Source organism: Sander vitreus, chromosome 8 (assembly GCF_031162955.1).
Source record: "Sander vitreus isolate 19-12246 chromosome 8, sanVit1, whole genome shotgun sequence".
NCBI lineage: Eukaryota > Metazoa > Chordata > Actinopteri > Perciformes > Percidae > Sander > Sander vitreus.
This window is the reverse complement of record NC_135862.1, coordinates 29,870,472-29,893,153: the sequence shown is the minus strand read 5'-3', so window position 1 is coordinate 29,893,153 and position 22,682 is coordinate 29,870,472. Positions and strand designations below refer to the sequence as shown.

The window sequence follows — 22,682 nt, the reverse complement described above, 5'->3', positions numbered from 1 at the left end:
CATAAAGTAATTAGTGATGATTAAAAAACTCAAATCACCTCTGACCTCACATCAGATTAGCCCAGCTACTAATTGTAATTATCCTGCCAAAACACAAAGAAAGCAACAGAGTTATTTCAAAAACATAATTAACTTAAGATGGTATTGAGCTGGGTAAACATTATGATCCGCTTTGTGTCTGTTACCTGCATTCATTGCATACTCATTTTATTGACTTATTAACACTGCAAAGTTGTAACAGATTTGAAATCAACCCCATATGCCCCTGTTTTGGGGCGCCAGATTGGTTTTGCACCTAAATTCTAAACTGTCAAATAAACAACAGTGGAAAAACGTTTACTCTTTGCCATAAATAACGATTACAAGTTGGTATTTGGAACTTTACACCTGTGCTTCTCCTGCTATGGCAGGCCAAAATGTCTGCTGTGAAAAAGGTGTGTTTTCCTGCTTCGTCCTTACTAAAATAACAAGTGTGTTGCTCACTTAACTCATCTGATCAAGTTGTTTAGAAATATTTTTTTACCGTGTAAGCTTATTCTTCTCTGCATGCATTGTGATACAATTTTTCTTTTCTTTTATACAATTCGAAGAGTGTGTGTTTGAGTATTTGAAGCTTGAATCAGCAGAAGTGAAAGTTGAAAGTTGTGACAAGGTAGAATTATAAGTCACTCCAACTGACAGTAAGTTAACTGAAGTTGGACCAAAAACAGGCAAAAAAACTACAATTGTGTTGAAGTTTGTTGCCTTCATTAGCGTTCTCAACTTGTTTTATTTTCACGCTGAAACAAAACTTAAACTTTAACTTTGTACCATAGCTCATGTCAGCATGGCATCACCTCCATAGTACGTGCAGGTTGCTATGGTGACAGTTGCCATGGAGGCAGGATACTTTGGGGACAGTTGTCTTGGCGACAGGTTGAATTGATATCTACATTGAGCCAGCTTGTTAAGAGATGGCTTGGCTATCCATCAGTTGTTTGCAAGCAGATCCCACGCATGTCGTCATCCAGCATCACAAGAAGGACACACTGTGGGCTTCATTTGGCATCATTGACATCTTTCTGACAGTTTCACACTTTACTGTACTTCCTCTGGAAACACTCATTTCCATGAGCAAGTCCTCATTGTTGTGAACAAGATCAAAGATGACGGCAATCAACAATTATGTTGAAGAGGAAACTTTAGGAAAGGAAAAGGCTGACAGTTTGTTTGGCCGAGAAGGATTTTGAGAAAGCCCCCTGCGTGTCTTAACTGCTTCTTACTCACATTCCCAGATGAGACCTCTGAATGTCATGGTTTAGACAGCGTTAGAGATATAATCCACAGGGATGAAGCGAATGTGTTGAAATGCGTCACATCCATTGTTGTTTCAACTGACTCGTTTGTTGAAAGTTTTTATAGCACCATCAGAATCAAAAGCAGTTCCAGAAAGCAATTTTAATTGGCTCTCCAGCAGGTGGAGATAAAATAACGGCCCCTCCCATGAGGACTGTGTGTGTGTGTGTGTGTGTGTGTGTGTGTGTGTGTGTGTGTCGGTGGTGATGAGAGCTGAAGCAGGTGACAAAAAGAGAAAATGGGAGAATTAATTACATCTCCTCCATCTGTCCTGTATAAATGCTTTCTAATGAGCCACTCTCGTTAGCACTCTTTATTTTTTCAAGCTTTCACTGGCTGAGCCGCCACACTCGTTGACAATGGTACACACACACACACACACACACACACACACACACACACACACACCATCACACACACAGAAGCACAGTTTCTCTCAGACTAAAATCTTGTTAAGCCTGTCTTTTTTTTACATCTGTTCAGGAAATAGTTTTGCGGCGGCGAATGACCTTTCATGAGCTTTTCAGCTGCTTCTCAACCACCCTATCTCTTTTTTCCTCTAGCCTCTCTTTTCTGTCATCTTCTCCCCCTTTCGGCTCCGCTCTATTGTCTTCTCCCCCCCCCCCCCCCCCCCTCACCGGAGCCATCACCACCTCCCCCACCTCATCCTCTTCATCCTCTCCTTTCTTCATGAAGATTAAGGCGCATCGGATCAAGGGGCAGGGCGAGGTGATTCGGTCTGTACACAATAACCTGCCAGTGGAATGAGGAGAGCAAGAGGGGAGGAAGATTGATGGAGAGGATCGGGAAGAGAAGAAAGGGAAGAAAGGAGAAGTAAAGATGAGAAGGGGAGAGTGGGTGAGGCAAAGGGGGTGTGGCGAGAGGATGGAACAGAAGTCAGTGTGTAAAGCATCTCAGCTGGCTCGGTCAGAGGGTATGATATGATTCTTTGTGGAGCAATCATCACTTATTCATTAGGATTTAATGGGCTTTCAGACTGTACAAAGGTAGTAGGCCTACGGTATGTTGGAAATGCAATGGTGGAGTGTGGCACCGTTAAAGTTGAGGCTGGGTTCTTGAACTTCTATCCTTGCGAGGGCTAGATTGATTTTTACACCCTTAATGTATGGAGCGCCAAAACTGACAAAAGGCAGTAAAAGGTTATCAGACAAGTCAGAAACGGTAACTGAATACATGAAAAGAAAGTTTTAATGTAATCGATTGTGAAATGAATTGTAATGCTTATACTTAGATAAAGCACCCCCCTCTCCCTGACCTGGACATACAGAAAACACCAAACTAATTATCATAATAGGCTAAGGAAATTTGGAAATGTGGTATAGAAAATGGGAAATGTTGCACAGGGATAATGGGGAATAAATAAATGATTTAGATGTGTGCTCAGACCAACAATGAGACATTTCTTTATTCATATTTTTCAAAATCAATTAGCTCAGGTGAAATATTATCAGAAGACTTAATTGCATGCTCTCACCGTCGAATGATAATTTGATAATTTGCTCCAGAATGTGAGGGCACTTCATAAATTATACATACATGGCGGGTTTAATGATTACACAGTGCTGAATGTCCCAAGGTGATGTTACTGCAGTGTACAAATAGCAGTGTGTACTCCTGAGTGTGTGTTTGCGAGGCGTGTGTGTAGTTAGACACCACCTGGTGCAGGGAGTTCAGTCCGGCGTGTCCCTGCAATCACGGCATCCCAGAAACACACACACATTTATGTCATATGCACTTGTATCACTAAGTGGTGTCGACAGTGATAGCAAGTGCATCCCTTAGAGGAGGTAATGTTAGGAAGAAAAAAGAGAGAAAAGAAATTAAAGTTATACTGTGTAGTTTCTGTCGCCCCCATTAAGGAATTCTAAGTAATGACAACAACACTATGGTGCATCCACATGACACCCTCCTCCATCCAGTAGCTTGTAGCTCAAGGAGATCACGGAGAATTAAAAAAACCCATTATGGACTCTTCAGAAGAGCTAATCATCATCACTCGAGCTTCTGCGTGGGGAAAGTCGCCAGGCGACACCATTTTGTAAACCATGCTGAGAAATACACAGAGAATGTTGTGGAGCTGATAGTCTTAATTAGCTTTTTCTCAACTCATTTGGCAATGGCTTGAATGCAACGGACGTTCATTAACATTGTTGTAGTCAAGACCACCTAAACCGAGACCAAGTCATTACCAAGACCAGAGTGTATCGAGACCGATAGACTTTGTTCGGGGGTTAACAGTAACACATTTCAAACTAGAAATAAGTGAAGTTATTGGTTGCATTTGAAGCAGGAAGTTATACATCCAATCACAGTAATGATGTTAACACATAAATCAGACGATACACAGGTAATTTAGTGATATCTCTGCAGTTGTGGTCTTTACCGGTCTTGAAATTAAATCCCAAGTCCTCTTCATCTAAGACCGAGTAAAAATGTAGTCAATTCCGAGACAAGACAAGACCTTCAAAAAGTGGTCTTGAGACCTCTTTAGACGATCTAGAGTACGGTCTTGAGTACTACACCATTAATATAGGATAGTCGCGTACTATAGCATTAAAGAAAGGGTGAAAGAAGAAGCAAACAAGACGCTATAGGGTGTGCAGGAGGTGATATAATAGAATGGGAGTTTAAGATTGTGCAAGAGTTAAGACACAGTGAGAGAAAGAGGTGAGGGAGGTTAAAGACATCACTGTCTAGATGAGGAGGGAGCTGAGTTGTACATTACTTTGCTAAACCATTTCACTTCAGTATAGCCCAGCTTATCTCTTTCATGTAAATCTTCTTTTGCACTTTTGTGTATGACTGAGCTACAGACAGAGCTACCACTAATACTTGCTCTACCATTAAAAGCGGTGGGCTGGGCAATAAAACAATGTTGATTTTTTTGTCAATGCCGTTGATAAGATTTAGACATTTTAACTCAATATGGATAGATCCAACAGCCTATCACACAGCAGAAATATACGGAAGAGGATTAGGGCCACATGTATTTCAGTTCTGAGTTTAAAGTCAGAATTCTGAGAAAAAAGTCAACTTTTTTTCTCAGAATTCTGACTTTAAACTCAAATTAAAAAAAATTCACATGTGGCCCTAATCCTCTTCCGCAGAAATAAACATGACAACCCCCCGTCAGTCTGTAGTTTTTGGCTTGCATGTCAAAGTACCCGCCCTTTTCCTACCACAAAGCATTGTTAAAGCTACTACCATCTAGCCACAGCTGCTACCGGCGAAGAAAGCTCTGGAAACCAGGAAACAATGAGTGGAACCGGCGGGTGGCACGAAAGCGGCAATGAAAGTGAACTTGCGTTATCCTCCAAAGACGGTGCTAGCTCTACAGTGCGCTCTACAGTGCGCGGGGCTGTACCAAAACCAATTTTCATCATTCACCGTTTCCCATATGAAAAGCTATCAAAAAGGACCAAGGACATAACAAGAAATTTTTTTTACTTCAGGTTCAGGAAAAAGCTAAAGAGCTAGCAAGACTGGTTTACACTGTTACATGTTGTACATTTTACTCAAAGTCCTACCTTTAAAACATTTGAGAGATGTGAAACCAGTACTGCATAGAGAAAATCAAATGTCACGATATTTTTGAGCAAATACATCGATGTCCATATTGCGGCAATATTGTAGGGTTGACTTAGCCTGGTCCTACCAGACTCTCGTACATTTCATTTGTACAGAGAGTCTGGCCACTCTCCATTGACAAGTGTTAACTTCCTTGAAGGCTGGTACTCTGTTGAAGTTTAAAACTATTGGATCTGCCCAGAGCCACTCTGGTAGCCTGGCTCTGCCCTCCTACGTACTGTCTGGTAGGACCAGGCTAACAAGAGGGGAGACGACAACAACTATCGACTTAGCATCGCTAACGTTAGCCTTAGCTAACTCCTTCACCACTAAAGAAGCGAGCTGGAAAATCAAACTTTTCCCGAACCCCGTGGGGAGGAGGGCCACAACATCATGGCCACCAACAAAACTCAGCAAAGATTGTTCTTGCTTGGGCTTTAACTTCTGGATATTCGGCAGCGTTGCCACAACGGACCGCATCTTTCTCTGCCGCCATTACGGAACTCGCCGAAGGTTACTGAACCTCAACGTCATCGTTCTCCGCCACTCCCTCTGTTTGCTGATTGGACCTGTTAAAATTTGATCGGAGAAAACCCAAGAATATATCGCAAACCCAGACGTGTAGTACTGAAGGAAAATGAAAATTGAGCGGAAGTACATAGGAGGGCGGAGCTATTGTCCTATAGCTATTATCGGACTATTGGTGCTTTCACAAAATATTAACACAATGAGATATACATAATCATCAGTAATGTAGATATAATGACTAAGTGGGTAAAGGCAAATAATAGAACAGCTAGAACAGTCTGGTAAGTTCAGAAAATGACATCACTTTACTGTAATGCAGCCTTTAAAACCAGGAAAAGACAACACTTGTTTCATATTGCGATATTACGCTATCCAATATTTAAGACGATATCTAGCCTCATATATTGATAACGATATAATATAGATACAATGCCCAGACCTAACCATAACCACTTTCATCTCCATCAGTGAAACTGGCCTGTACTGTAACAGTACATCTACTCCCTCCTCTCTCTCTATTGTACATTAGCATTGCAGATAGAGTATGTCCAGTCAGCTTCTCACAGAACTGGAGCAGCAGGGGAGCAGCTAGCGTGTTGCACGTATACCTGTCTGTCCCCTGTTTAGGAGATGGAGGTGGACAATGTGAACGTCCAATCCACCAGGTACTGTATGTGACTGACTGACTGACTGACTGACTGACTGCATCCTCAGTGTCTCACACAACTGGTTATGATGTGGGCATGAATAATTTGTGTGTGAGTGTGTCTGTGACAGTGAGAGGGTGAACTGGCAGAGTGTGTGTTGTGTTGTCAGCTCGGTGTGTGTTGGCTGATGAGGTTACACCCAAGGCATGAATAATGCAGAGGACTGTAGGAGTGAGAAAGGGAGCGCCTGTGTGTGTGTGTGTGTGTGTGTGTGTGTGTGTGTGTGTGTGTGTGTGTGTGTGTGTGAGAAAGAGAGAGAGGGGGGAGATGGATGGGTAATTGGGTGAAAGGTGAGCAGAGATAGAGAAACTAAGGGATTTAAAATGGAGCTGAGGGATTGAGAAAGTAAAACACACAGAACCGAAAGCTCACCACAATGTGCAGTACGCTACATTGTCCTCCTTCTTTCCTAACCAGTGTTGTAGTCAAAACCACCTGAACAGAGACCGGTGGGAGGGGGTAAGCAGTAACACATTTCAAACTAGAAATGAGTCAAGTTATTGGTTGCATTTGAAGTAGGAAGTTTTACATCCAATCACAGTAATGATGTTAACACATAAATCAGATGATTCACAGGCCATTTAGTGATATCTCTGCAGTTGTGGCCTTGACCGGTCTTGAAATAAAATCCTGATTACTCTTCATCTGAGACAGAGACAATACCGAGTAAAAACTAGGTTGATTCCGAGACGAGACCGAGACCTTCAAAAAGTGGTCTTGAGACCGCTCTCGAGTACTACAACACTGCTCCTAGCCCCTTTATTTTCTCACTCTCTGAATTTCCAGTTTTTCCTACTCCCTCCCTCCTTCCTCTCCCCTCCTTTTCTTGTGAACCTTCTTTCCCTCCTACTGTTTCTCCCTGCCTTCCGCCTCCAACATCCCCCTTCACCTCCCTCCATTCTCGTCTCCCTCTCTGAAGGCCAATGAAGCTGGCATGATATCTGAAGAGTCTGTATGTTTATGAAGCCTGTTAGTGGGCTCGCCTTCTGTTTGGGAACAAACTTAGGCGCTCTGCCGGCTGTTAACCACTTCCACACTTGCATCTGTTACTTCCACCAGTTAAATCTCTCCAATGAAATTTAAATTAGTTAATGTATTATCTATTTCTTTTTGTAGCTGTGTTCAATCCTGACTGCAACACAAATACCACATATGATGATAGGTTAGTTACTGTTGCTTTTCCTGTGAAGCTTTCTGCTTCCTGTGTGGTATAACAGTGGCAGTGGCAGATTCCTTGACTAGTTAGCTAATTAGGCAACATTATCTCAATGAATTGGTTGAAAATGCTGCTTAGCTTACTGTACGTAGCTGGACTTACTTGTAGCCTACACTCTTTAAAACAGTATTAAACTTTAAAATAGTTTTCATGTTTGACGTTACAAGAAAAAGGTTTTTTTGAATGACCGCTAACCGATAACTTTGACAAACGTAACGCTATCTTGGATAATGGCTGGGTTTGCGTCCCCAAATCCCCCAAAAAAGTAGGATAGCAGCCAAGACCGGCTCCCACACAGTGTGGAAATACTACACAGTTGATGAGTTATATACAGGGCTTTTCTTTTGTCAATTCAAGCCATGCAGGCCAATGAAGAAGTTTCTTTTTCTATAAAATAACAAGATAAAGTAAAACAACAGCTCCCGGAGGGTGGAAATAAATGTGTTACAGGCTTGGCTCATAAATGATTTAAAGTTCCCATGGCATGAAAATTTCACTTTATGAGGTTTCTTAACATTATTATGAGTTCCCCCAGCCTGCCTATTGTCCCCCAGTGGCTAGAAATGGCGATAGGTGTAAACCGAGCCCTGGGTATCCTGCTCTGCCTTTGAAAAAATGAAAGCTCAGATGGGCCGATCTGGAATCTTGCCCCTTATGACATCATAAGGAGCAAGGTTACCTCCCCTTTCTCTGCTTTGCCCACCCAGAGAATTTGGCCCACCCATGAGAGAGAGACATCATGGCTTTCAAACGAGCAAAGTGGCAGTTGTCAAGGCCACACCCCCACTCTCCACCTTGCACCCCCCTACAGACAGCATTTGTCATGGGACCTTTAACAGCGGCTCAATTAAAGTGTATAAAACAATATAATGTATAGTTTGCGAAATCAGTGTATTTGATTACCAAATAGACCTTGTCCATTAGACCCAGTTAAAATGGATAATTAGCCTGAGCGATAAGTCATCAGAATGAAGAACAAAGACACACTTACAGAAGCCCTTAAACAACACAGCATGGACAAGTCAGCACCAACGATAATGCCAAAAATAAACTCACAAAATGCATTACAAATGTACTGTATGTTCCACATTTGACCTTTTAGGGTAGATTTTAATTCAACGATGGATCTGATGTACAGTATCCCATCTGGATCACAATTATAGCTCTCATATTCGCACATTGCTAGACCCATTTCCACAGTGCTGTGGAGTAAGGTCTGGCTCCTCCACACATACATTCTGGGATAGGAGGAAAAAAGCGCTCTGGGTTGTTTGCACTTCTTTAAACCAATCACAGTCGTCTTGGACGGCGCTAAGCTCTGAAGTGCCAAAATAATCTCGGGAAGGAACTTCTTTTGGCGGAACAAAAGAAAACGCCAATATTAGATGAAGTTAACTGTTCACACAATACAGTAACGTGAGCTCTTTAAATTAGCTGGATACATGGTTAAACCTCATTTGCTCTTACCAGTGTATTGCCATGTGTATTTTGTCCATAGCAAATCCCCGCCAATTGGTCCCAAAACGTCCCAGTTAGAGAGTAAATGCTGTAAACCTATTATTTCTAAATCTTTACAATCATTCATCGAAAGAACCAAGCAGGCTCGCCTTGTTGCACAATCGAAATGTTTTTCAAAACTTGCCATTTTCAGTGTGTATACTAGCTTGTTAGTTGTTTTTTCCCGAAGCGAACAGAGTTTGAGAACAGCAACACACAGAGAGCGGGAAGTAAGGGAAGTAAGGCAATTTTCCCTTAAATTAACTTTCGTTGATCCAGACTACAGCTCTCATTACACATCTTCACAACCAGTGATTAATTGATAGTTACAGTATTTCTCCACTATCTTGCACATACAGTATAGTAGGGGTGGGAATCACCAGAGGCCTCACAATACGATATTATTGCGATTTTAAACATGTTGCAATATTGTCTGATACATTGCAATTTCTTACCCTTTTTTTCAACTTCAAATTGTTCCCAATTTCAAATTATGTCCCCAAAAGGAAACTTTGTCAACATGTGTTTTATCTAAAAGATACATTTCTCTGTTTGTTCATCTCACAATTTTATTGCTGCAAAATGGGATGGTCAAGCATACAAACTGACCAACACATATATAATAATAGGTCGATCTGTGTATCGATACAGTATTGCCACGGAAAATATCACGATACTATGCTGTATCGATTTTTTACCCACCCCTACAGTATAGTGCTGTATTCAAATCCTAGGAAAGATTTGTCTTGTAAGTATCTATCCTGTTAGGTGTATTTCTCAAATCCTTAAAGGTCCCATATCATGCTCATTTTATGTTCATACATGTATTTGGGGTTTCTAGTAGAAACATTCATTCAATTCATCCTGTCTGTCTAAATATACCTGTCTGAAACGCTCCATTTTAGCGCCTGTCTCTTTAAGCCCCACTCCTGAAAAAGCCTTGTCTGCTCTGATAGGTCAGTGTTTCCGGATCTTTTGCAACTGTGCTCTGTGAGTCTCTGCACCGTCGTTGCAGCCGGGGAATGACTGTAACGGTACTGTAGAGGCACTTTCCACCTATATATAGTGTAGTTATGACATCACAATCATTCAGAAGTTCTGACGGTTCGTTAAAAGGCATAGTTTGTGACTACTGGCTGTGAGTGTGTGTGTGTGTGTGTGTGTGTGTGTGTGTGTGTGTGTGTGTGTGTGTGTGTGCCTGTGTGTGCCTGTGTGTGTCTGTGTGTGTGTCTGTGCGTGTCCATGCAGGTTAGTGTCCTGCTAATGGACTGGTACATGTCCCCGGGAGGAGTGGCAGCAAGTGGTCAGTCATCTTAGTCCACCATTAGTACTCAACCACACACTCCCACAGCGGTGTACACACATGGCTGAACTCTCTCTGGGTCGCTGAGTGTTGCAGCTGGGATGTCTTCATCACACGAGGACGCTAAGATGTTCCATACAGAGGAGATTATAGGAGAAACAGGCTGAGTGAGTATGTATGCCTGTGTGCGTGTGTGCGTGTGACTTAAGTAAGGTTTATTTGTAGCGCCTTTCACAGATACAAAATCACCAAATTTTTTTGTGATTAACTATTTGTATTTATTTTTTAAACAACATTCCTGGGTCCACATTTAAAAACATACATTAAACATTTCAGTCAATATAATTCAACACATTCAAAAACATACATGAAACATTACAGTCGACATAAGACATATATTAGAGCATATATATATATTAGTGAGTCAAACTTACACCTGTATGTGTTAATGAATCTAAGCTTACACTGATTACCCTTTAACATAGTACCCATGAAAAAAAGAAAAACTAAAAAATCCCAATTGGATGGCATTCAACAAATATGATGCTTTAAAATAGACATCTTTCTCACTGTGAGAGGTCTGCTGCTCAGATATAATTTCCTGCATACTGCTAAAATGGGGCTACTTAGAGACATATTGACTGGGGTTGCTAGGATACCATCTTAATTGGTTGATGTGTGAAGCTGAAGCAGGGTTGTGGGGGTTTTCGGAGGTAGTGGGCCAGCCGGGGAGCTTCACTTGTGCTTTCCAACACATCAAACCTCTGTTTTTCTAGCAGATCAAGACTCCACTGTAGAGAGAGACACAATGCTGGCTCTGCAGAGACTTGTGAAATAAATAGTTGATATCTCTCAGCTGTGAAATGAAAGAAACACCACCACTGAAAAGCAACACAACTTCTTACAGCAGACAATTGCTGCAATATAAACAACTTTTAATGGTTGCCATGGCAAAAAAAGATCAAACCAATGGAAAGTAATACAAATTAAAAAAAAAAAAAAAAAAATAGGCAGCATGCCTATTAGTATAGGCTGACATGTGGGCATTTGAAGACCAGTTGTGAAGCTGTTTGAAGACCAGTTGAAAGGAAGTGCATGAGCAGAAAACTGCTCACAGGCTACATGCTGGAAACTACAAGCTGTGCATTCTCTTCTCCGCAAGGCTGAGTATGTATTTCTCTCTTTCTTCCGTCCTTTACAACTCCTGAGCTAGTGAAATGTGACACTATTTTGAAAGCTCAGTTTTACAGCTTTGTTTATTCCGAGCTGTCTATACCGTAGCAGCATGCAACTACTTAATAATTAGCGGCAGGATAACGTTAGATTGTAATGGAATGGATAGGATAAAGGCTTTAAAACCAAATACCATAGGCGGTGCTAGGCTATTTTTAGAGGTGCTGAAGCACCCCTTTAAAAACATTTAAAACACTTAAATATAATATATATAATATATAATATTCCATTCACATTATATTTCCATATGCATTTCATGGAGGACTAGGCTCTTAAGAAAAAGAGATGTTGGATTTTCCCCATCTGGTTCAGAGGCATTATTAGATTAGATTATTCATCATTTATTTCCCCAAAACTCACAAGAAGTCATGATTTAAGGGTTTTAAAAAAAAAAACTCTTACGGGGGCATGCCCCCGGACCCCCCTAGCTTAACTGCTATCAACTTTTCATTAGGGGCTGAGCCCCCCCAAAGGTCAGATCCTAGAATCGCCCCTGCCAAATACTACATAACCGGAAATGTTTCAGGAGTAATGTGACCCCGAATTGGGGAGAATTTAACAACATTGGCAGCCAAGATTACATCTTTTACTGCAGTTAGCATATAGCTACATGCAACAATGTTAACACCGCAGTAGCTTTAAAAAACACTCCAGTAGTTCCTGCCTACCTGGAGCAGATGACCAATCATAGAAGGCCGGCACGTGACACCGAGCCAAGAGTAGAAAAAACTGTTGAAACCAGAGTGTTCAGAACAGTTGGAAATCTGAATGTTTTAGCTCATGCTCACGTTTAACATGAGAATCTGAATGAGAGAAAATATGGAAAAGCATAATAGTTCCACTTTAAGGTTAAGGTAAGGGAAAGATCGTGGTTTTGGTTAAGTTTTAATCAAGCAAACACAATGTCTCTCAATCTGAGTGAATTTTTCAATGTATAATATTAATATTTCAATATTAAAGACAATCTTTCCCCTAACCTTAACCAATGCTAAATGGCTAGTGTAGTCTTTTAATGCATGGCCATGAGAGTGTCATGGATCTGCTCATCTAACTTTCAGAAAATAAGCGTAATTCCTTTGAGGTTAAGAAAAGAAATATGTCAGGGTCAAAAGAAGTCACCACTCTTCATTTCTGGAAGTTTTTGAACAAACAGGATAGATATTGTTGCTTTTCTGTTGAGCACAGTCTACTGTAGTTAGCGGCAAGCATCACTGCTGTTATCATGTTAAGACCTGTATAATATTCCTTTAACAACTAAGGATTATTTCAGAATTAGGAACTTCCCATTCACCTAATTATATTCAAAATGAATTTATTATTATATATATATATATACATACTGTAAAACCAATCATGTACTAACTCATATTTCTTTGTTGCTCAGTATACCTCATGATCCGTGACACATATGTATTTTCTGTTATAGCTTGAGTTTGTGGTATTTTTCTGAAAAGATAGCCAGTATAATATTATATGGCTGGTTTGAATTCCACAGTGTATGCTTCAGTCTTTTGAATATTTGTATATTCCTGTATATTTTGACAACAGTCAATGCTTAATGCCCAGAAGTGATTTGTTTGTGAAATTCATTCGTCAAATATGAAGGAAAAAAAAGTCACTGGAAGGTTCCTTAAACGCCGAGTGACATTATCAGCCCACATCCTTGTCACCTCCAGCCCTCCAAAAAGCTTCTTTATCTCCATCTGAAACACTGAAGATGAAATAATTTCCCCTAACTAAACCAACCTCTATAATCACTGATTATCACCTACAACCCCCTGTAATCAGCCACCGCCATCTTATGACAAAAGACTCTGTGTGTATGTGTGTGTGTGTGTGTGTGTGTGCATGTGTGTGTGTGTGTGTGCGTGCGTGTGTGCATGTGCGCTGCAGTAGAACGCTATGCTATACATGTGTGCAGATGTGTAGGTGGATGATAATGAGGGGATTTATTATTAACCCTAAGAAGATGAGAAGAAATACATGAGATCGGAAAAACAAACACACATACACACACACACACACACACACACACACACACACACACACACACACATGCTCAGTGAACCTGCTGGCTCGGTCAATTGCTCCTACCAGATAAAATATTTCAGACGTCATATAAACATCACTTTGTAATAACAAAAATTGACACCCTTACTTCAGGGCATATTGCAGCTCTGTATGTGTGTGCTGTTTAAAATGAAGCTTTCGGTGAAAATATAAACAATGACAATATTGAACCTTGTAGGTGTGATAAGGTCAGAGAGAGCTCTGTCATCAATCTTCACACAAAACCAGGCACATGAACACAAGCGTGCACACACACACACACACACACACACACACACACACACACACACACTCCTCCTGCCTTAAACTCACATCCGCAAACACACACAAATCTGAGCAATAGACTCGCGCGCACACACACACACACACACACACACTTACACTCGTAGCTGCTAACAATAATACACACTGAAGCTAATCACCAGGCTGTGTTCAGGGAGCCAGCGGAGAGAGACGGTGTATCTCCTCCTGGGTCAGTGATCTGTGAATTATAGATCACAGCTTTTCTATCCCAGGTTTTATAGCCGCGCCCACGGGACACACTCGTCAGAGGGAGAGAGGGTCGGCCTATGATAGACACATACAGGAAGGACAGAGAGGAAGAAAGTTAGTCTTCTGCTGTTTGGATGTTCTACTGATGCTGGATTACTTGATTCTCAGAAGCCAAGCAGGATCATCAACCGGGCAAAGTGGGCAACTGCCCTGGGTCCCTGAACCACTGAAGTACAGTATCAGCTGATAAGGCCTTGGGTCTTACTTTATTACCTGATCTCGTAGAGGATTTTTGTATAGGTCCTTGTGTAGACCTTTATTATTTCAGTTTTGCGCTTATATGTTTCCTATTCCTAAATGTCTGTGAGACTGTGACCCCTCAGACAAAGCTTGGAAAAAGGCCTATGGGATGGCATAACACTAACACAGGCTTTTCCGGTGTTACACCGACATCTGTGACCCATCAGAATGTGTGCTCTGTAGCGCCGTCTACCTGCCGTAAATCATTTTGTGACTTTGCGGGAAAAATCGGACCGGGCAAAGGCATTAATAAAAACTATATAAAAAAGCGTTTACACTTTTACACTGTTAGTCTTGTCTGCTGTTAAGGTCAAATTTAAAGTTACATCTAGTAACCTTAACCTGCAAAACTCAGCAGAGAAAATATATCAGTATGCTATAATGCCAAATAAATGGCATGCTGTATCAAGAATCTACCAGCATTTTCTTATTTAATGACTAAGTACATATAATGGGCTCATAATACACTCATAGTCTTTTTAAGAAAACTGCCAAAATTCCTATTTATTATTTCTGTTCATGTGTGTATCCCACTTTGGTAATTAAATCTCAGCAAGGTAGTCATCAATGAGTCATCAGTGCCTCTAGGGTACAATGGCAACAACAACAAAAACGTGTGTGTTTGCATGTTTGAGTGTATGCGTGTTTGTGTGGCGGACATACGCATGTGCGTGTGTAAAAGCCATTGACTGTGATAATGGGAGTCAATATGACCTGTGTGATTCTGCGTCTCGTAGGAGCGTTTGTCTTTTATTAGAGTGAGCAGAGAATGGCTGAGTGCGCAGGAACCTTAATTGTCTCCCTAAATCACTGCACTGTGACTTCTGACAGTGAAGCAGACATGGTCGACTGACTCTCTCCGGAGTATATATGTAGTCAGTTATGGTCTGGCGTTTGAAAGTGACGTTTTCACTGCCGCTAGGATATTTCATCACCTGTAGCTAGCAAATGAAGCTAACCTATCACGAGGGGGTCAGCCCTGTGTTCCCACAGCCCAATGGTCCCACAGCCCTGTTTCCACAGCCCTATGTTCCCACATTTCTAAGATTTTTCTTAAAATTAGGCCCTATGTTCCCACAGCGCTATGTTCCCACATTTCTAGGACATTTTCAAAATTAGGTCTTGTGTTCCTACATTTCCCTCCAATTTAAGACCTATCCTCCCACAACATTTTTTAGGGTTAGGGTTAGGGGGATACAATCTGATACAAATTTATGTAAAAGGAAATGTGGGAACACAAGGCCTAATTTTGGAGAAGAAAAATCTTAGAAATGTGGGAACATAGGCACGCTCCCATCATGAGTTAGCTTAAATGTAAGTATTGACTCATATCAAATGAGAGAAACAAAAGCAAATACTTTAAAGATGAGGACTATTGTGTTTGGCAAACCTAACGCTATCTTGGGTAACACTGACTTGGGTTGCTGAAGTTTAAACTTCCCTAAATAATAACTATAACAAATAACGATAAAGAGCAAGACAGATAGCATCTTACAGTGGGGAAATACTACACATTTGATGTGCTAGTTGTAAACATGGCTGTTTTTTAGTATAACACTAGGTTATTAGTAAGCTAGTTAGCTGGACAGGCTAACAATAATTGTTATCATTAGAGCAGACAAACCATTTGTGTAATCTACTCTTTATAAATTTGCTTTTGTGTTTTCGATTTTAGAAAGGCTTAAAAAAGGCAAACTCTCTCCAAACTCTTAAACGCAAAGAATGTTTTTTTTTCTACAGCCTCATGCACACAGTTTCAACATCAGGAGAAATCAACAAGCCTGCTGTGCCTATAGTTACGGTTGCTAAGCTATGATTGGACAGTCACTGTTTGAGGGAGGTGTTTTTAGCAAACAGTGAAATCCCTGAATAATTAAAAGGTGGCAGTGAAAAGGTCATTAGTGTTAAAGCAGGAGCTCCAGTCTTATCTGAAACCGCCAAGTCCTCTGACAGTTCACCATGTTCGCACTGTCAGCATCAGCTCAGGGACTCTTTGATGCTGTCGCCAGGATCTCATCTCTCTTTTTCATTCCTCTTTTTGAGAAAGTCTCGCTCAGTTTAACAAACTTCAAACTGTATACATATACAGGCCTTAAATAGATTACCCTTCAAGGTTTCATTGCAACTGTTGTGACAGTTTAAAACAGGTCTATGGAAATGAATGAATGTTGGCGATAATGTCTAAGCCTATGGCGTATAACACGTTGGACCTTTATCCAATCATAATCAACCACTGTGTAATTCATCTGAAACCATTTGAATATCACAGCGGAAATGAGACTCATCAGACCAGGCAACTTTTTTCCAATCTTCTATTGTCTAATTTTGGTAGAGCCGGTGCCAATTGTAGCCTCAGTTTCCTGTTCTTAGCTGAAAGCTAAAGGTGGGTGCATTAAAGGCTGTGACAATGTCGGCCAATCACCATCACCCCCTTAAATCACAGGGCTGTCCCCGTCATGATGCAGTGACAGTTTGGGAATCCTGTAGAGCGTTTTCCTCAGAGGAAACGTATTGCTGTCTGGGAAATTATTTTTAAACTTAAGTTTTGAACCCGAACAATCTCTATCACAGTATGTTGCTCATCACAGCCACACATCAACCACATTTAACATCTGATGCACTGTTAAATGGTGTTCAGGATGAAGGACATGACATGGGATGTCTGAAAGACGGTCCTGAGGGAGTTTTAAGTGACTTTTTTGTGGAGCTGTGTGAACTGTTTTTAATGTGTCCGTTTCTAACACACGGTGTAGGAGAAACCATGTAGCATCAAATAAAATAATCAATAATGTTTGATGTGCACATAAGCACAGGGGGGTTCTGTTGTTATTTTACAACAGTCTGGTGCTGGTTGCACAAAATGTAACCAGCCGATCTGCCGTGCCCAATTGGGAATGTTGTATGAGCTGCAATTCTCAATTTGTCAAAAAGGGCCTTTCAGACCTTTCAACACTTACTGAAGATTTAATTGATTCGTCATAATGCTGTTGTGTTTTTAAGGTTGCAAAAAAACTCTCAGGCCAAAGTCCGAGCAGTGAATAAGGAGATATACTGGGGGGGGGGATTAGAGGAGATTGAGGAGGGAGTGAGGGAAAGGAGAGGGGGGAGACCGCAGCCGAGAGAATGAAAGGTACTAGTCTATTTTTACTTGTTATTTGTTCCTCCTCACACACTGCCTGTCCACCTTGAGAAACCTGTCGACCGTCAAATGGATGCAAGCAAGGAACTGGAACAGGATTTGTGCTGGAAAATCTTTTTCAGAGGAGTGAAGGGAATAGAGTGAGAAGAGAGGCAACGTAGCTGCGTGTGAAACACATAGGATTAAGGAAAAGACACTTCACATTTCTTTTTTTTCTTTTTTTAAATAAACCACTTTTATTAGTGACATGGTATTGAAACCTTTGACCAAATGACTCTGTTTTATTTTATTTATTTAAAGATTTATAAATGAAATACACGATCATACTGATTTTCTCTCTTTTGTTTCCCCAGGTTTATGAGAGAGGAACCAACGTGGAGCAGTTTGTGACCCGTTTCCTGCTGAAGGAATCAGCCAATCAGATCCAGTCTCTCCTGAGCTCTGTGGAGAGTGCCGTGGATGCTATTGACGAGCAGCACAGCCAATCAGGGTGAGCCAATGGGGGTGTCACTGTGTCAGACATTTATGTGTCAAATTGGGAATGCCTGTGTTGTGTCGTGTGTGTGTGTGTGTGTGTGTGTGTGTGTGTGTGTGTGTGTGTGTGTGTGTTCATGACTGTACACCTGATCATGGCATTATGTGTAAAACTCAGGTTGTCAGCGGTCATAATGGAAACTAGGCAGTGTTTCAATCACAAATCTTTTCTGGTTAAAATGGCTGTCGCTCTCTCTCTCTTACACACACACACACACACACACACACACACACACACACACACACACAGACAAAAACAAAGTTTCTCATCTTGTTTATCCCATTGTTATCACCCTCTATTTATCTCTCCCTTATTCCTCGGACTTAAACCATCCTAATTTTAAAGATTTGTTTTATGGGCATTTCCGCCTTTAATGATAGGAGAGCTCAGACATGAAAGGGGAGAGAGAGGGGGACAACACGCAGGAAACTGTCACAGGTCAGACTCAAACCCTGGACCTTCTGCATCAAGGAATAAACCTCTACATACGCGTGCCTGCTCTACCAACTGAGCTAACCGGCCACAACCATCCTAATTTTTTCCTTATTCTTTCCTCACTCTCTCTTTCTCTTTTCTTCACCCCTCCACAATCCCACACTACTGTATTTTCTCATCATCTAATTCTCTTTTTATCCCCTTCTCCCTCCCTCTGTTTTTCAGTCATCTACCTGCCAAGGTGAGTCCACGGATGTCAGAGAGGCGCAACGAAAACACCGTCCCTGACTATCCCCCAAACAACAGACTCAGTGCCAGGGAGGCAGTCAGGACCATCAACACTGCTTCAGGTGAGACGCACACACACACACACACACACACACACACACACACACACACACACACACACCAAGGTGACAGATGAAATATAACAACTTAATTTTTAGATCTTATCTCAAAAACATTGCTTGGAATAATACATTGACTGGCTCTGTCTGTTACCATTCCTCCTCCAACTCTCTTCTTTTTCATCCTTACGTCTCTCCTTACTGTACACCCGCAGGGATTAAAATTATCTTCTGACTGATTTGCGCCCTTTTTTGATTGAGCCCCTGCCCCCCCAACGCTGTGGGGAAAGGCTCACTATGATTGTGAATTGTGTGGTAGATTGTGACTGTGTGTGTGCTTACACAAACTAAGCTTACCTAGCGACTCTGAAGTTTAGGACATGTATGTTATTATTTCACTTTGCTTGGTGTTTTACCACACATTACAAATCAGGGACATTTCCGGGGACAGCTAAAGCTGGGGACAGTCCACCAAAAACGGGGAGTGTCCCCAAAAAACATGGATATTTGGTCACCCTAACACACACACACACACACACACACACACACTGCAGCACCTCCTCTGAATGTATGGCTGGAGGCAATCCGTCATGTGCTTGTCCTGTATGATTAGCCTCATATCCACAAATCTTTAGTGAGGGGACATCACTCTGGGTGAGCGGACGGCAAACTCTGACTGCTACTCAGCAGTTTTTCATTCATTCTAACTTCACAAATACTCTCTCTCTCTCTCTCTCTCTCTCTCTCTCTCTCTCACCATCCCTGATTTATTCTCCATTGTAAAACACTTCAATCAGCCACCTACACAGGTTTGATGCAGCTTTCCTGCAGCGGACAGGGTGGCACAGATAAACTGGTGGAGGGAACAGGGTTTAGAGAAGTGAGAGGGGGGAGGGAGAAAGAAGGGAGGAAGAAGGCACAGAGAGAAGAAGTCGAAGGTGAGGGGACGGAAAATGGAAAAGAGGCTTTGTGTGTGTGTGTGTGTGTGTGTGTGTGTGTGTGTGTGTGTGTGTGTTACAGCAGCTAAAACAGACACAAATTGATTTAGGCTGGTGATTGTCTTTGAGGATGTGTAGACCCTCATTATTCTTTCTCTCTCGCTCGGTAAATTTCTTCCCTTCTCTCTCTCTCTCTCTCTCTCTCTCTCTCCCTCTTTTCCTCCGTTCCAGTCACCCCCTTTCTCTCTCTCTTCCTCCCCCAGCTGGTAGTTAACACTGCAGCGCACGCTCGCTCGCCTCAACACTTTGCACCCACTCGAACAAATTGCTCACTGAAGAAACGACACTTCAAAAGTTGTCGAGATATGGCATCACTTTATCATGACTCAAACTTCACAGGCGAAGAGTCAAACAAAAAAATACAGTTGAGTCAAAGGCGTAGGTAGAGGAAAGCCTCAAAGGGCAACTATAATCAATCATTACTCAGACGTTGTTATTGACAAGTGTCAGGCAAATGTGCTGTTGTTTCAGAGTCAGTGTGTCATTTTGTCCATGGACTGCAGGGTTAGACAAGTGGAACAACTTAAAGTCAGCCAGAAGAATACTGACACACTGTGGTTAACATTATGAATGCCACTGATATGAATCTGTTCTACATCTTCCATCTGTACCGTATAGCACTGGCCAACAGATGGTTTAGAACAGCTGCATACACTAGAAAGCATACTGTAGTAGAAGCCGTTTGTCCCAAATAATGAACATATAAAACAAAGTAAACAAAGTTGTGTCTCACCAAAATGCCGTGTTTCCTTGAGCTTTAAAGTGAATGCATTTCAATGCTAAATTGTACAGCAAATTAAAACATCTGAATTGTTGACATTCATGTTTACTAGTTCAGTGATCAGATCTGTGTTCTTCTTCAATACCTTTGTTGGAGCATTGCCACGTTTATTGGCACAAACTGCCTATCAGTGGAAAAGTATAAACCAGCATCCATGTGCTCATTCATGTTTAGGTCTTGGGCATTCAAGATACAAACAAAATGGGAACCAACTTGTAAATAACTATTAGTAGCTCTATCGCAAATGGTCTCACACACCACAGGGTACCTTTAAAGGGCTCATTACCATTTTTACACAACATGTCAATTTAACCTAATTTTAATGTTTGGAGGCGGCAGTAGCTGCCGGTGCGGTCAACACGTTTGCTGTCCTCTCTTACGTGTGGCTGCGCGCTGCAGATACGTTACATGCTACTTATAGAGGTTATGGGTTACGCAGGGAGGGGAATTCCTAAAAAGTTTCCTAAAAATAAAGATTGTTCACAAGTCCTGCAACTTGAGTGTGAGTCGAGTCAGAAGTCTTTTGAGGACTTGAAGTCTCAAGTCAAGTCTGAAGTCACTGTGTGCGCGACTCGAGTCCGAGTCTCATACTCGAGTCCCCATCTCTGCCGCACCATGGTCGACCCTGTGCTATCTCCTGAATTGCATGTGTGTGCTGTGTGAATAGTCAGGCTGTTCTCATGAACCATTCGTACACGTAGCTACGAAAAGTAAAGCACTGTGATTCGTATGTATTCCACGTATTTACGAACCCGTTCATGAGAATGCGTTGAAAGAGTGCTATGTCTAAGATACATTTCAACTGCCAATTACACGTACTTTGTGGATTGTGTGGATTGACGAATAAAGCTTTCTCTCTTTCTCTTACTCGTTACGATGACAGTTAAATTAAATGAGAGCAAATGGCACAGAGTAGAGCACCATTATTGTGAGTGATTTTCCCACCGAGGCAGCCATTGTTGTTTTTGTTGTTGTTGCATTATTCTTCATAATGCGGCTGCTAGCAGGTAGTGTTTGATGTTTGTTGTGTTCATGGATGCTTTTGATGACTAGTATTTCAAATGTATGGAACAGTGACCTTTTCAATGCAGGAAACCATTTTCTCTGAATCCTTCACTTAATGTCATGACTGCTTAATCTTTGAACCATGCATTCAGCTGTATCAGTGTATCAATTTGCAATTAGGTCAATTCAACTGTATTGTTCTTTTAAAAGAAATCATTGAATTGAATCGTTCTAGCTTCAGCAATAATCAATATGAAGTGCTTTGACTATAACTGCTAATACTGTTACTGGTAATACTTTATATTTTCTATTTACTACGCTCAAATTCTAGCTACCTGAGTTCCCATGGACACACCACTGAAGATACGGTATGCTTTGCAAAAGGCAACATAAAGCATGCATGACTCATAGTTTATAAGTTAAAACATACAAAACCAATGGTAGAGCTGCTGTCTCTTGTCACTATAGGCATTGTGCTCTTTCTTCATTTGTACCGGAAAACAACACCCTCTTATTGTTTGTGCTGTAAACTTATTCAGCATACTTTTTACAATATATATATATATATATATATATATATATATATATATATATATATATATATATATGTATATATATGTATATATGTATGTATATATATATATATATATATATATATACAGTAATATTTCAAATTTAACTTGGTAATGATTTTTTTATGTGAAAATGCTATGTAGTTTAGCTAATAATATCTTCTGCACTGAAAAACATGCTGTGCGCGAACATACCCTCAAACCCAAATCAGAAAACATCTAAAAATGTCCATTTATAAATGGAGAAATCTGCAGAGCATTACATGACTGCGTGTGATGGAGTAAACAATATAGCTGTTGCCAAAGCCATTATTGATTTAGTGAGTGATCAGTAGAGCAGAGATTGATCGTCTGTGTTTTAATAAAGTGTTCCACATGTGGCCCTCACACTTCACTAGATCTGTGACACAGAAAACTACAGCGTTTCCTTCAACTGGCCACATAAAACGTAGAAATGCTCACTGTTACAACATACACATCATGTATACCAAGGCCAGCTGTGTGTGACTCGCCCCATTTTAGCGCAGACTTGAACTTAAAGCACAAATTAGGTTTATAAGAGTTGGTTGCCTTGATGGGATTTTGTGATTTATGGGCTCAC

The 22,682-nt window shown here is 41.1% G+C and overlaps 1 protein-coding gene across 1 annotated transcript in view; it reads left to right on the top strand.

Annotated features, from left to right (window-relative positions):
* Nucleotides 1-22,682, top strand: part of necab2 (N-terminal EF-hand calcium binding protein 2) — a 155,226-nt gene that overhangs the window by 60,960 nt on the left and 71,584 nt on the right. The window contains exons 6-7 of the mRNA XM_078256169.1: nucleotides 17,762-17,898; nucleotides 18,604-18,728. Of these exons, the coding sequence (XP_078112295.1) occupies nucleotides 17,762-17,898; nucleotides 18,604-18,728 (262 nt within the window). The remainder of the gene's footprint in view (nucleotides 1-17,761; nucleotides 17,899-18,603; nucleotides 18,729-22,682) is intronic.